The sequence below is a fragment of the Akebia trifoliata genome, chromosome 11, assembly GCF_017979445.1.
Source record: "Akebia trifoliata isolate Shusen 1 chromosome 11, ASM1797944v1, whole genome shotgun sequence".
NCBI lineage: Eukaryota > Viridiplantae > Streptophyta > Magnoliopsida > Ranunculales > Lardizabalaceae > Akebia > Akebia trifoliata.
In genome coordinates, this window is record NC_141385.1 from 8,494,286 (window position 1) to 8,508,125 (window position 13,840).

The 13,840-nt window shown below is 32.5% G+C and overlaps 2 protein-coding genes across 2 annotated transcripts; one reads left to right on the top strand and one right to left on the bottom strand.

The window, feature by feature from the left end:
• Positions 1-1,704: 1,704 nt before the first annotated feature.
• LOC147390736 (protein RESPONSE TO LOW SULFUR 3-like) lies at positions 1,705-2,287 on the bottom strand. The gene has a single exon (XM_086459317.1). It carries the CDS (start codon positions 2,143-2,145, stop codon positions 1,783-1,785), a length of 363 nt encoding a protein of 120 aa, XP_086315443.1. The 5' UTR covers positions 2,146-2,287; the 3' UTR covers positions 1,705-1,782.
• A 3,065-nt stretch (positions 2,288-5,352) lies between these two features.
• On the top strand, positions 5,353-6,084 carry LOC147390737 (serine protease inhibitor, Kazal-type family protein). Its single transcript, XM_086459316.1, has one exon. It carries the CDS (start codon positions 5,542-5,544, stop codon positions 5,911-5,913), a length of 372 nt encoding a protein of 123 aa, XP_086315442.1. The 5' UTR covers positions 5,353-5,541; the 3' UTR covers positions 5,914-6,084.
• Positions 6,085-13,840: the final 7,756 nt, after the last annotated feature.

Genomic DNA, 13,840 nt, shown 5'->3' on the forward strand with positions numbered 1-13,840 from the left:
TTTAAATTTAATATTTTTATGATGATTTTTATTAATAAAATAAATAAATAAAAACTAAGAAAATTACTACCGACCACGGTCAGTGAACTATTTAAATTTAATATAATTAGGATCGTCTTTACTTTGTAATCGTCCAAGTCCCTTTTATGAATATTTTAAATTACAAATATCTCTTTTTGATAATGTGTGTTTGCACACGCCACCTAATCATTTTATTAAAAAAAAAAACACTCGAAAGTCAAAATTAATTTTAAGTTTGTCACTTCGAAAGGACACATGTCCTATGCATAGTGACAAAATCAGTGATTTTTTGAAAAAATCACGATTAAATCATAGTTTTGATAGTTGTTGATCGAATCACGATTTTAAAAAAAATCACGGATTATTTTTGTTTTTAACACTTTTTAAGTATTTTTTTTTAATTTATAAAATACATATTTATTTTTAAAATAATTAATTTTTTTTATAATCTATTTGATGTTTACTCAACTTTATTGACAAATTTTTTTAAAGTTTTCTCTGACCAAATTATTCTCGAATCCTGAATTTGTCGACAACAATTCCTCTATAGCACTTAATCTAAAGTTGAGAGAGTGCTACATTCAAATAAATTTAACACCACAGCCTTCTTGTGTTAATGCTTTAGATAGGATTTAAGAAAAAAAAAAATCTTTTTTTCATTTGATCCAAGACTTTGAAAATTCGTGCGATGCCGACAGAAACAGGTTTGGGATAATCTATTCAATCTTATTCTTTTCTCTCTTTTTCATCAACTTCCCAACAAGATATTACGCAAACTCGGTTCCCCCCACCCCAGAAAGAACAACGACGGTGATCGAACCTCCATTTATTTTAAAATGGTGTAAACTTATTATTTTGTTGACATGTCGCTCTCCGATTGGCTACCGGCTTTGTCCCTATGAATGTTCTCTTAACGCGTTAAGATACCATTGGGGGGAACCTGGACTCGATAGATGGTAGGGTTCACCTTTGGCCCACAATATGAAACAATTCATCTATGGGGGGTTTTTTGCACGCAACCGTTTCCGCGTCCATATCAAGTTTTCCTAATAATTTCAAATTTTGGGAAATTTCTAATGGCCAACGACGTTTGACTGAGATATATAATATTTCCTCATATCTGGACCGTACAATAAAGTTTTAAAAATATATGCATCGGGATTCGTGTAAATGTTCTAGTGGTAGTCCTCACTTATTGATATTGTGGGCCCAAAAAACTTTACAATAATCTTCCATCGTGGTTTGAGATTTTAAAATAGAGAAATTCTACTACCACCCCAACTTTTACTTACAACGAACTAATCTTTTGAATCCCAGATCAGTACACAGGGTGGAGAATTCGAAGACTCCTCCCACACCTCTCAATACATGCTAAGCCACACTTCAAAGAAATCATGAAAAGTAGAGATTTCAAGCTTTAATTTCTAACATAATGATTTACGTGGCATGTATTGAGGTGTGGGAGGAGGGTTTCAATCCTCCACCTGGGGAGCATAAGAGGTGTATTCTACATATAGGTTGATGTGTCCAAGTAAAAGTTAGTGTGTCAATATAAACTCTTTAATAAGTAACGATGCCAAGAAGAACATAACCACAAAATCACACCTTTCGTTCGTTTCAACTTTCACCCGTCGAATTGTATAATTTACATAAATTACATTCCACTCCTCCAAAAAAAAAAAATTTAATTTACCCCTAGACAGAAAGAACCGAAAACAATAAAAATAAAAATAAAAAAACAACTTTTTTTCAATTTTATTTCTAAAACTCAACCTTGGAGTTGGAGACATTGGAGGCCTTGAGGAGAATCTGTGCCTGTGAGAGCTTCTCGGTCAAGGATTTGATCTGTGAGTAATACTCACGTGCCTGGTCAACAGCCTCAGCCTCGAGATCTCCAAGCTGAGAACAGAGCCTCTCCTCTGCTTCTTCTGCAATTCTAAGTCTCTGTATGGTTCTCTGCATCTCCTCTCTCATCTTCTCTTCTCTCTCTAAGCTCTTCTTTAACTCTCTTTCAAGATCTTCGTTTCTCCTCCTCAACGTCTCCTCGTCTACTACTCCCTTCATGATTTGATGTCTGTGATGAGACGAAGGAGGAGAAGGAGAGGCGGCAATACTTGGAGCCATTGCTGCAAATAATTAATTTGAGATCTTTCGTTGTATTTAAGGAACAAAGAGCAAAACCAGGGAAATTTCTGGTTTTTTGGTGTGTTTTAGGTTAACAAACAAGACCGTTTCTCTGGGTTTTTATAGACCCAAAATGGGATGTCTAGGTTCAATGAACCTAGCTAGGGACTAGGGAGAGGGAAGCGCTCACGCAATACAACCAAACATTATGAAAAAATATAATTTGTTTTTATTTATTTATTATTGTTATCGCTTTTGTATAGATATGAGAGCTGCTATTGCCACCCTAACTTTTACTAATTATTCCTCAACTAAAAATAAAGAAAATAAATGAATGATTGAAAATAAGTAAAAAATTGGGGTGCCAATAAAAGTTCTCTCTCTTAATTTTTATTAATTTTTTTTTTTTTACTAGATTTTTGTTTTTTGGGTTTAAGATTTTATATGACCTAATCATAATTGTAAATAACCAATGAAATTGTTTGAACAAGTGTTATAATGCTTTATGATGTTGAGATTATAATCTGATCGAAACCTTCATAATGTTTAAATAGTGTGTTCTAATTTTTAATTGATGTGGTAAATAATTTAAGAAATTGAAGCGTAATAAGTAAATGTTGGGGTGCCAATAGCAGCTCTCTAAGTTGTATGCTTGCTCCATTATTAGTCTGTACTCACGTGTGAATGAAGTGGATCAGGGCACAGGATCCATCGGACCCACTCATATGGTATATTCGAATCTGATGAGGGATCCAACTTTAGATTGTCAATGGGTTGGCTTGTTTGGGTCCAGACCCTAAGCAGTTTTGATCCAGAATTTTTTTATAGAATTAATTAATTATTTTAGTAATCTATATTTGATTTATGTTAATTGTATCTAATATGCTATATAATTTAATCTATTCTTGTAAAATCAGTAACCTATAATTCTTCATATTATTTGTATTTAGTTGAATATAATGTTTAAATATATATTTTTTCATTTCTTTTATTATTGTTTATACAGATTAGTTTGTTATAATATTGTATAATGTTTAACATATTATTTAGGTTAAAGTAGATTGGTGCACTAATTCGATCGAGATTTAATAATTAAATGATCAAAACAAATAATATTTTGTACGTGCAAGTTAACTTAGTTGGCAAGGTCTTTGGATGATGATATTAAAGACGTTGACTCAAATCTTATCAACACCACACCAAGTTATTGAACTCGAAGTGCGTCGATTTTCTATTTATTAGTCTACAAGACAATCTATATGGCATTTCGATTGTTTGACTGAAAAAAAATATTGCAAGTTATTCCATGTTGACTAATTTATCTAGATGTTATTTCAATAGCCCCTGAAACAAGCAATCAAGACCCAATAAACAACGTAAATAATGACATGTAGGATTAGACTCGTTCTATTCCCAATGTTTAAAAAGAAAATAAAGAAATAAAAGGAAAGTCCAGAAGAAACTTGACCTCTTGGCATCCCTTGTATTTGTATTTACAAAGGAAAGTCGATGCGAATTCATTGTATTTTTAAGTGACAGTATTAATCTTTCGAATCATTTGAATAATTTAGTAAAATTCGATTTTTGTGAGAAATTAAATTAAACTTATTTTTCTTATATTTATAATTAATGAATTATTTGGTTAAAAAAATAAGATTACCTAGATAGTGAACTTCAAGTTCTAGTTCAAGACATGGTTTCAAAACTTGTCCAAGACTGAGATGTATAGCCTGAGTCATCTTGATATTAGGCATGGATGAGACGGATGGATAAGTCAATTTTCAGACGAGATTTAAAATCCTATGTTCATTTTTCAAATTTTTGACCAAAACGTCTCAAATGTATTGGAAAATTCGTCTGAGACGGCTATGTATCTGACATGAATGAGACAAGATGCGAACTGAGTTTTAAAACTATGGTTCAAGACGAGTCACCATCTCCATCTCCATCATTTGTACTTCTCTCTATCTTTGCCGCTTAACATCCAACTCTAGAGCAACATAGGTGACTTATCTATTTCTCTCTCTCTCACTCACACTCACGTAGATAAGACTTCTATCGTCTTTTTCCCCTTTTGCATATATAACAAGAGTCCAAACTAATGTTACTACCTTATTTAGATTTCACATCAAAATACATGATTTGATACCATAGGATTGTAGACGATAAAATTCTATGAACTTTAGACAAAAAATAAATAAATAATTTTTACTATTGAGTTTTAATTTTACATTTAGGAGTTTGGTAACTACCCATTTTCAAAACCTTGGATCATGTCCAAAATCAATTGTTTTTTTATAATTTGAGTTTTTCAATGAAATATAGAGGACTGTGGTCTTGGATTGCCAATATGGTAACCCATTTGAATTCAATAACCCTTTATAAAACTTGAAATCTTAGGAAGTTAGTAAGGAAAGTGTTTTTAACTAAGATATCATGGATCCATTGGCTTTCTTCCCATCTTTAATTTCCATTGATAGAGAGCACAAACCCTAGATTTCTATTTTTTCCCCTAATGAGCTAGAGCCTTAATTGAAGTTTTTAAATTTTGGTCACCGTACTTGTTATATTACCAAAATTTATATGTCACATATTTATCGTTTTGCGAATGTTTGACAGAATATTTTATCGGATTTTTGCAATTGAAAATCAAATAGAACTCCAATTTTTTTCATATTCCGAATTGCTAACGAGGGACTCGAGGGATTGTATCCTCACAGTCACAACCCAGCACCGGTTTGACATGTGACGTTGATGACGTACATAATAAGAGATAAACTTTCTCTCTCCTACCGCACATCTATTTCCCATAAATCTTAATTTTTAGATTTTAAATCTTAAAAAGTATTGTAAGATTCACATGGATAATCATATTAGTAAATAGAACATGATAATCTTCTAGATTTAATGAAAAAATTTATTGTAATAAAAAAAAAAGATAAAAAAATAATTTTTTTTGATTTTAATCAAAGGTATTGAAAAAGGATGGCTACCGAGGACCTAAATTTAAAAATAAAATTCAACCGTGAAAAATATATAATTTTTCAAAATTGATAGAATTTCATCCTTTTCAAAATTAAAATTCAAAACAGTGTTGGGCTGTGTTTACTGTCAAGGCTCCAGCGTTACTTTCTATTATCTGGTTTAGGTGTGGTTCGGTGACCAAACTTGCGTTCCACTTCCACCGTCCTTCTTCGAGAAGAGTCCGTTAATAAAAGACAAAAAAGTCCCAAAACCACACAACAAGAAAGAAGCCCAAACGTGTCATTTCACACATCATTCCTTCCGCTTTCCCATCTGTATCGATCTCACAAGAAAGAAAGAAAGAAAACCTAGCAATCAAACCAGGGTGAGAAGGCGAGCTCCATTAAAGCTCGCCTTGTTTCCTTCTCAACCATGCGTTCCCTCACCTTTCTCCTCTCTTTTTTTCTCTTCTTCTTCGTCTTCGTCCATTGTTCTTCGTCCGTACGTTCTGAGGACCACTTACAGAAGATTCGTTTACCAACACAAGATGATCTCTGCCCCGGATCGGATCCTTCTTCTTGCCCCGTCAACTGCTTTCGACCCGATCCGGTCTGTGGCGTCGATGGTGTGACGTATTGGTGTGGTTGCGCTGATGCTCGTTGCTCTGGCACACGAGTCGCGAAATTAGGGTTTTGTGAGGTTGGTGATGGCGGAAATGGATCTGTGTCTGGTCAGGCTTTCCTTCTTGTTCACATTGTTTGGCTCATTGTTCTAGGGTTTTCGGTTTTGTTTGGACTTTTTTGATCGTCTTTGACCGTTTCGTTTGTTCTTGTTGAACTCTGAGATGAGATCTATTGATCACCTTCGATTTCAGGTATTTGTGTATTATTTTGTGTAAAAAAAAGAAAGAAATTTTACGGCTCATTGTTGTTCTCATAAATTTGAAATAATTCAATTTGATTCTTTCTTTGCTTATTTATCTTGGATGCAACATTTTATTCTGTTCTGTTCAAATATTGTTTAACAATTCAACAATAACATCTATTATTAGATTAAATTGAGGAAATTTCAATTATAGAACCCTAGAATCGAAGTTGTTTTCTAGGTCATGAAGAGAAGAAAGGACATGTTAACCATGGTTGATAAGCCTTCAAAACCTAATTTGAATAAAAGAAAAACTAAATCAACACTGAAATTCTTGGTTGATCGTGGCTTAACTGCAATGAGTGATGTTTCTCTAATTGAAGTATTTGTGGTTAAAAAAAATGGAGCGTTAGAAATTTAGAGATAAAATTGAAGAATTATTGTCGGGTAGAGACATACATAGTTTCTCTATATGTGATTGAAATGCAAATCTTAAAAAAATTCTTATTTTTGGCTCATGTAACAATTGGAACCCCTTACGAAATTTCAAATTCTTGAATTTGAAATGTTATAGTTTTCTTCAAAGTTTGATTATTTGTCTTTGAATTGATCTCTTTTCCTTATAGGGAAAAGTCATGAAGTTCAACATTTTTATTTTGATAAATAGAATATTTCATTGATACTAGGGAGGAAATACAATGAGACTGACCGGTTCAATAGGAGGACAAGATGATCTAGTAGGTACATGAATCAGAAACAGAAAGAGAAAAAAAGAAAAGGTCCTTCAGCATGAGCACATGAATTATTTCCTTTATGAGTCTAAATCTTTCGGAGGATGCCTTGACGTAATTTGAATGAAACGAAAGATTAAGATTCATACTAGTAGATTGTAAACTTTTACACAAGTTATCAATCTGACATGATTGATGATCCTCCTTTATTTGGGTTGAGACTGGTAATTTGGTGTCCAATGTGGGTCCCTAGACTTCAGCAATTTAATTGAAGAAGATAACGGACCTTGGTGTTGAATTTATCTCGTTTTTCACGTCGTGTCCACAGTTCTCAATATCATTGTTAGAGGTGTTAAATGCCTTTGTTATTATTATTTTACGGTGGTATGTGAAAACGGGTTGTCCATGTGCACCTCTGTTCTTGATGACTAGTGGTGTAAAGAAATGGTTAAAGCCGGAAAGAGTTTTGTGTTCCGGATCTAGCTGTGTATCCAATTAGCTTGTTAGCCTTGGCATGTTAGAAGACAAAACAAGCTTAAGAGTATAAAGCTGACTATGAGAATCTTATTTATATATTGGACGGTGACCCGTCCCCCCTTCTTGAAGGGGCAGGGTGTCCCCAGCCTCCCTTCCAGTGGGACTAATCCCTACGATAGGCTTACGCCCAGCCCCCAAAAACTTGGGTCTCGGGTTAAGTCGTAGACTTGGTTTTATATTGGACAGTTTTTAAGATGTTAAATTTTATTCCATCTATGATGGGAAGGTTCGGTTCAATCCCATTATACCTGGGATGCTTCAGCCATCCCTTTTGTACTACCCACTTATATATGCACTCGGTATGCAGATGGATGATCCTACGAGTAACCATAGTCACAAAATTTGTTGATTTTTCAGTTAAATTTGGATAATTCCGCAGATTTGAGAGTCATCCTATTCAATTGGTGATTAATCGTAAATTAAAATAGGTTAATGCGGCTTCTCTTACCCCTGTATGCACCTGCTATGCGCAAGAAATTAAGGAAAAAGTAGACTGACTTCTATAAAATGCACACGACTTGTTAGAGGTGTCTTAACATCTTAGGGCCCGTGTGGATATATGAGTCAGAAGTACTTAAAACATAAGTACTTCCAGAAGTACTTTCTGAAGTACTGTCTCAAGTAGCGGAATACGTGTTGTACGTTTGGATGCAGGATTTGAGAAGTACCGTCAGAAGTACTTCTCACAGAGTTTTGTGTTAGGAAACTATTCTGTATTCTGTTAAAATGACCAGAATACCCTTATATGTAATAATTACTATCTTTAACATTATAATTCAACAACATATGCTAAAAAAAAAATAATAGTTATTGTTTTTATTAAATAAAAACATTATAACATTATTTTATACTCAAAATATACTTATTCTTATTTTTTTAAAAAATTCGATAGAACCTTCCCTAAATATTGGACATATGAAAAATAAAATCTGTATAAAAACATAACAACTATCATATAATAAAACCTGTATCATCATACATAAAATCATATATGTAAAATGAAAAGAAAACATTCATAAACAAAGTTTATATGTGATCGTCATACCAATAAACAAAGATGTTCATATAGTAGAAATATATTAAATTTATCCAAAAATATAATTTATTCAGTTAATAGTAACTTTTAAATCATAAAATTATATAATTATATCACGTCGATCATAAGCTTCTTTTATAGCTTCAGCTATGACTTCTCTTCTACGTTCCATTTCTCTATGTCTTTCCCGTTGTGAACGTCTCGATGGTCCAGGCTCATCTACACTCCTAGGGACGGTTTCATCTATATAATCTAATTCTTCGTACATAGCAAATTCAACATCTGCCAAAGCTTCATTTCGAATGAAATTGTGCAGTCCCATGCAAGCAATGACGATATCCCTTTGAGTATCAATGGAGTATGTGTGCATGTCCCTAAGAATTGCCCATCTTGCCTTTAATACCCCAAAACACCTCTCTATAACATTACGCAATGAGGAATGAAGATGTTTAAATAACTCCTTCTGCCATGCACCCCGTCGAAAGTCTTGTAAATGGTAACAGACACCCCTATATGGTGTCATGTACCCATCCATCAATGGATAGCCAGAGTCAACCAAGTAATATTTGCCTACAAATGAATAATAATTTCATTATTTTATATATATAACATATAATTGAATATACTTCTAAGTAAAATTTTGAATACCAACCTGACGGAGGATGAGGAAATCTCGAATTAGGATTATTTATGGTTTTTAAGAACACGTTCGCGTCATTTGCTTGTCCCTCCCAACCAGCAACTACATATGTGAAGAACATATCGAAAGAACATATAGCCATTACATTTTGTGTTATACCATTTCGACCTAAATATCGAAGTTGATCTGCTATTGGAACTCGTGCCCCAATATGAGTACCGTCAATCGTTCCCACACAATCCTTCATATAAAAAGAAATTTTATTTTAAAGATTAAACATTATAATTTTTTTGAATTTAACTTTAAAATTACCTTAAAGAAAGGGCAGAATCTTCGATTTGTGCGAATTTGATGAGGGATCTCATCCATAGAACGAGGCACAATGAGAGTTTTGCACAATTCAAGGACAACTTTCAAGATTCTATGAAAGTGTCTACTCACGGTTTCTTCAGAACGTTGAAATCGATCACCAACACTTCGCATGCCCTCATTTTGTCCCAATATCTTTAAGAACATTCCTAAGGATACTTCCAAAGAAACGTTCCTTGTTCTTTCAAGACCCACCTCTTCGTGTAAAGTATTGCATAATTTCTCAAATACATGTTTCTCCATTCGAAATTGTTTATGACATATTGCATTATTCCCAGACAAAACATAATTCATATAATTTTGTCCAGTAAAATTGCAATTAGTCTTGGGTTGTCGAACTAATTTATTTTTACGAACCGTGCGATAATGATTTGCTGCAGCAAGTGCAGCCATACATATAATCTCATCGTCTGAATCTGAATAATCCATCTTGTTTCTGTTTACATTATTAATAAAAAAAATATCATTTAATATTCAATATTAACAATCATATAAATATATTCAATCTATAAACAATCATATAAAATATTAAAACAAACATTTTTAACAATCAAACCATAATCCATGATTCATAATCCATGAGACATAATCAATAATCCATAAACCAGAAATAAATAAAAACTTAATCCATACAGAATAAATCCAAATCATAATTCATTAAACAAATTTTCTTTTATTAACCACATAGTTCATAAAAAAAATTATTCATAAAAGACCGACTCATAAAAAAACCTATGCTACCCTTTAGTGACCACCATGATAACGACGGTATTCAAAATCAAGGTACGATAGACGAGCATCATTTGTCGGCAAGTTATAAAAAGCATTCCTAAAATCTACACTCTCCACGAACTTGGATACCACATAACAATATCGATCGCTACCTATAGGAATCTCATCCACTAATTCATTAAGAAGTGGCAAGCATTCACCGGGAGTAAGCTTTTTTTGCTCGTTTGGAAGTTTATCTTTATGAATTTTTGATTGGAAAAGATCCACCAAACGACTGAATTCAACCTCGAATAAATCAGATTTTCTTCCTTTTTTGCGTTTTGATTTAGAATCCCCACTTACTGACGACCTTCTCTGTGATGATCTTGAACTTGGTGACTCATCAATATCATCATCAGGGTGAGTTGGGAGTATATTTTCTTGTGTCGCTGGAATGTATTCAGGAGTATCATCATCATCATCATCATCAGCAATTGACTCATTCGTCATGTTTGTCGTTGTAGAATATCGAACACGAGATCCGGTAGCTGTGGTACCACCAAATAACTTGTCCAACTCATCTCTGTGCTCCAATGCCTTCTAACGAAACTTATTATCTCCAGAATGTAGCTATAAAAAAATGATGAATATTATTAATAAATATTTATTGACATTTTCATAAATAAGTGAAATTAAATATATTAAAAAATATGTATTACCATTTCTCGTTCAATCCACCATTCATCGCTCATGATGATAGAATAGCCGTTCCAACCGATTCCAGTTACACTCATTAGATTAGACCAAGCCTTCCAATCTAATTTTGTTTTGTTCCAATGATTTTTGAATTATTTTTGTTCGAATTTAAATCCCGTTTTCTTGAAAAATTCATTTCGAACAAACTTCCATCCTAACCTGTCTAGAGTTGGCCCATTCCTATGACCTTGCGCGACTGCTTCAACACATAGTTCAACAAAGGTCTTATGTAAATACGGACTCCAATTTGCTTTACCTTTGTCATTTTGTATTGCAGCTTGTTTGTCTTTGTTCATATTTGTTGTTTCAGAAGACATCTTAAAATGAAAACAAACAAATATGTGAAAAAAATCATGTGTTAGAGAACAACATAAATAAATCAATAAAAAACATTCTCTTATAATAATAACCTAAAAAAAAATTTCACAACAAACTAATTCTCATGGATTAGTACTTGAAATTCAAAGCATACAAATACATGCATTGCATACTTTTTAACAAACAAATATATATATATATATAAAATAAATTTCTATTAAAAAATTATAAAATATAATTATTTTCAATTTAATTTTTTTTTTAAATTTTATAATTCTATCGAAATTTCGGCAGCATAACCTCTTAAAAATGAACATATGAAATTTTCCTGATAAAAAAAATATCTGCATAATACACTAAAGAATACACAATCTAACATCCACGCAACATTAACATTTAAAAAAACACATAATACGTATAGTCTGTACATGTTTTAAACCATTAGGACTCAAAGAGAATTATTCAAGTTTCAACTTCTCTAACAAAGCAATTCTGAAATAATCCTTTTAGATCATATTTCAACAATTAAAGAAATCTTTACTCTTTACAAGTAACACTCAAGAGGTCTTAAGTTCAAATCTTATCTCCCAACAAAACATAAGAATAAAATACACAATAAAACTATGAATTTTTCAACAATTTTTGTCATTGATATGTTTTTAAGGAGGGGTCCCTTCAACCCCAACTTATCAATAAAAAATGAAAAAGGTTATTTGCATGAAATTCAAAATAAATGTATAAAAGTAATTTCAATATAAAATGACCATAAAAAGGTATTCATTTTGATAAAAATAAATATATACCAAAATAAGAATACATCCTTTTTGACAAATATTTAAAAAAAGAGTCGTGATCATTTGAGTCCCTTTTTTGTACACTCCCTTTACAAAATCGTAGATCCTTTGCTTTGAGATAAATAGACTAAGTTAATGAGTAGATTTGGTGAATTGATTCCATCGAATTTTGGGTTGAGTCATCAAAAGATCCAATTAAGTCAAGTTGAGTTGACATGGGTGAGTTTCGAGTCCATTTTACAAGTTTTAAAAGTATGACTAACACAACACAAGGTTTGCACAAATAGAAAAGAATTCACGTGCTGAGATGAGATGGGATGGGATCTTAATGACTTTAAACAAATAAAGTCAAAACATGAGTTAGAAGTTTTGGAATGGGCTGATTTTTGGTGAGGATGATCTCTTGGTGAGGATGATCTCTACGGCAAGGAGATCATCCTCACCAAAAATCAGCCCATTCCAAAACTTCTAACTCATGTTTTGAAAAATGTTTTGCCAAAAAGTTAGCCATTGAACGTGACCCTATATATATATATATATGCAAGTCATATAGTACTCCATGGTTACTGTCTACGAGTTTGCATATGTTGTGAGAAAAGCTACAATTGTATAAAAAGTTAACCACACAGGTGTATGTGTTTCAATACTCATAGATTTTAACCAACTTTGCAAACGAGCACCTTTGTATATGTTTCATTTTATATGCTTTGGTAAAGGTTCGTTTAAAAAGAAATAAGAATAAGCAGTGTAAATCTACAAATTAGTCTTCGAAAAATCGATTTGAATTATAAGGAGAGAGACAAGGCAATTTGTGTCCGATGTGGGACTAAACTGTACAATAAATATGTATTTTTGGCCAGATATTTGGGATAATAGTTTGATGAAGAGGATGAATATCATATGTCATAAACATGGGCTTTAAATGTCGAGAAAAGTCAAAGATTGACATTTCAATTCTTGGAGAATTATGATAGTGTTACTGATCAAAATGGCTCCATTTATTCTCTCCTAGTACACTTGCAGATCAAGCAGCCATTTCACTCTAAAATATCAAGGACATTGCAATTACAATTGATGCAAGCAAGTGAAAGAACTTCAGTAAAGATCTGACTATATATCATTGATACATCAGTTTAGAAAAGAATTCACGTGTTGAGATGAGAAGGAATGGTTTAAGAACAAAAATGACGACCAAATGTATTTTCTCAGAGTGATGAGATGAGATGGGATCTTAATGACTTTAAACAAATAAAGATCAAACAACACCTACTAAAACAATAGTGATGCAACAACCATAATTAATTATGAGAGATGTTATTATCATGCCAACTTTTACTTATAACACACCAATCCATATGTGATAAATTACAAAAGGATTGGAGTGTTGATTTGGATTGGGGGTGGGGCTTTCATATAAAAAACATGCCAAGTTGATGAAGCTCGTGTTCTTTTATGTTATATTTCTACCCTCTTTGAAACTTGGGAAAATCAGTGGCTCTTTAGGGGAAAAAATCACATTTGAGTAGATTGGAAACCAAAGCATAGGATTTCTCAACATGTGTACACACAAAAATCAGTGGGAGTGTTGATTTGGGATGTTTTTATTTTTATTTTTTATTATATGAGCAAGCACATACAAAGTATAAAAAAAAAGATCTGTGAAACCAATGCTCAAATTTTTTTCTTAAACCATTCAATTTTATCCTTAAATCAATCGTGTATTATCCCAACCATCCAACCATATTGATTTGTGAAACCATTCAATTTTATCTTGGTGTTCTAAACATTATTGTGACTGTAAGATCAGGTTCAACTACGTTCGAAAATACGAACTATATTTTTAGTCGATTGATTTTGTATAATCAGTTGATTTTCTAATAAAATTATAAAACAAAGAAATTCCCCTTTGCCTCGAAAGATATGAGAAGAACAGAGACCATCGAATCGAATGAGTGTAAGTCGATCGACTTACCTA

Excerpts from the sequence above, each read along its gene's own strand:
- LOC147390736 (XM_086459317.1), bottom strand. The coding sequence starts at position 2,145 with ATGGCTCCAAGTATTGCCGCCTCTCCTTCTCCTCCTTCGTCTCATCAC.
- LOC147390737 (XM_086459316.1), top strand. The coding sequence starts at position 5,542 with ATGCGTTCCCTCACCTTTCTCCTCTCTTTTTTTCTCTTCTTCTTCGTC.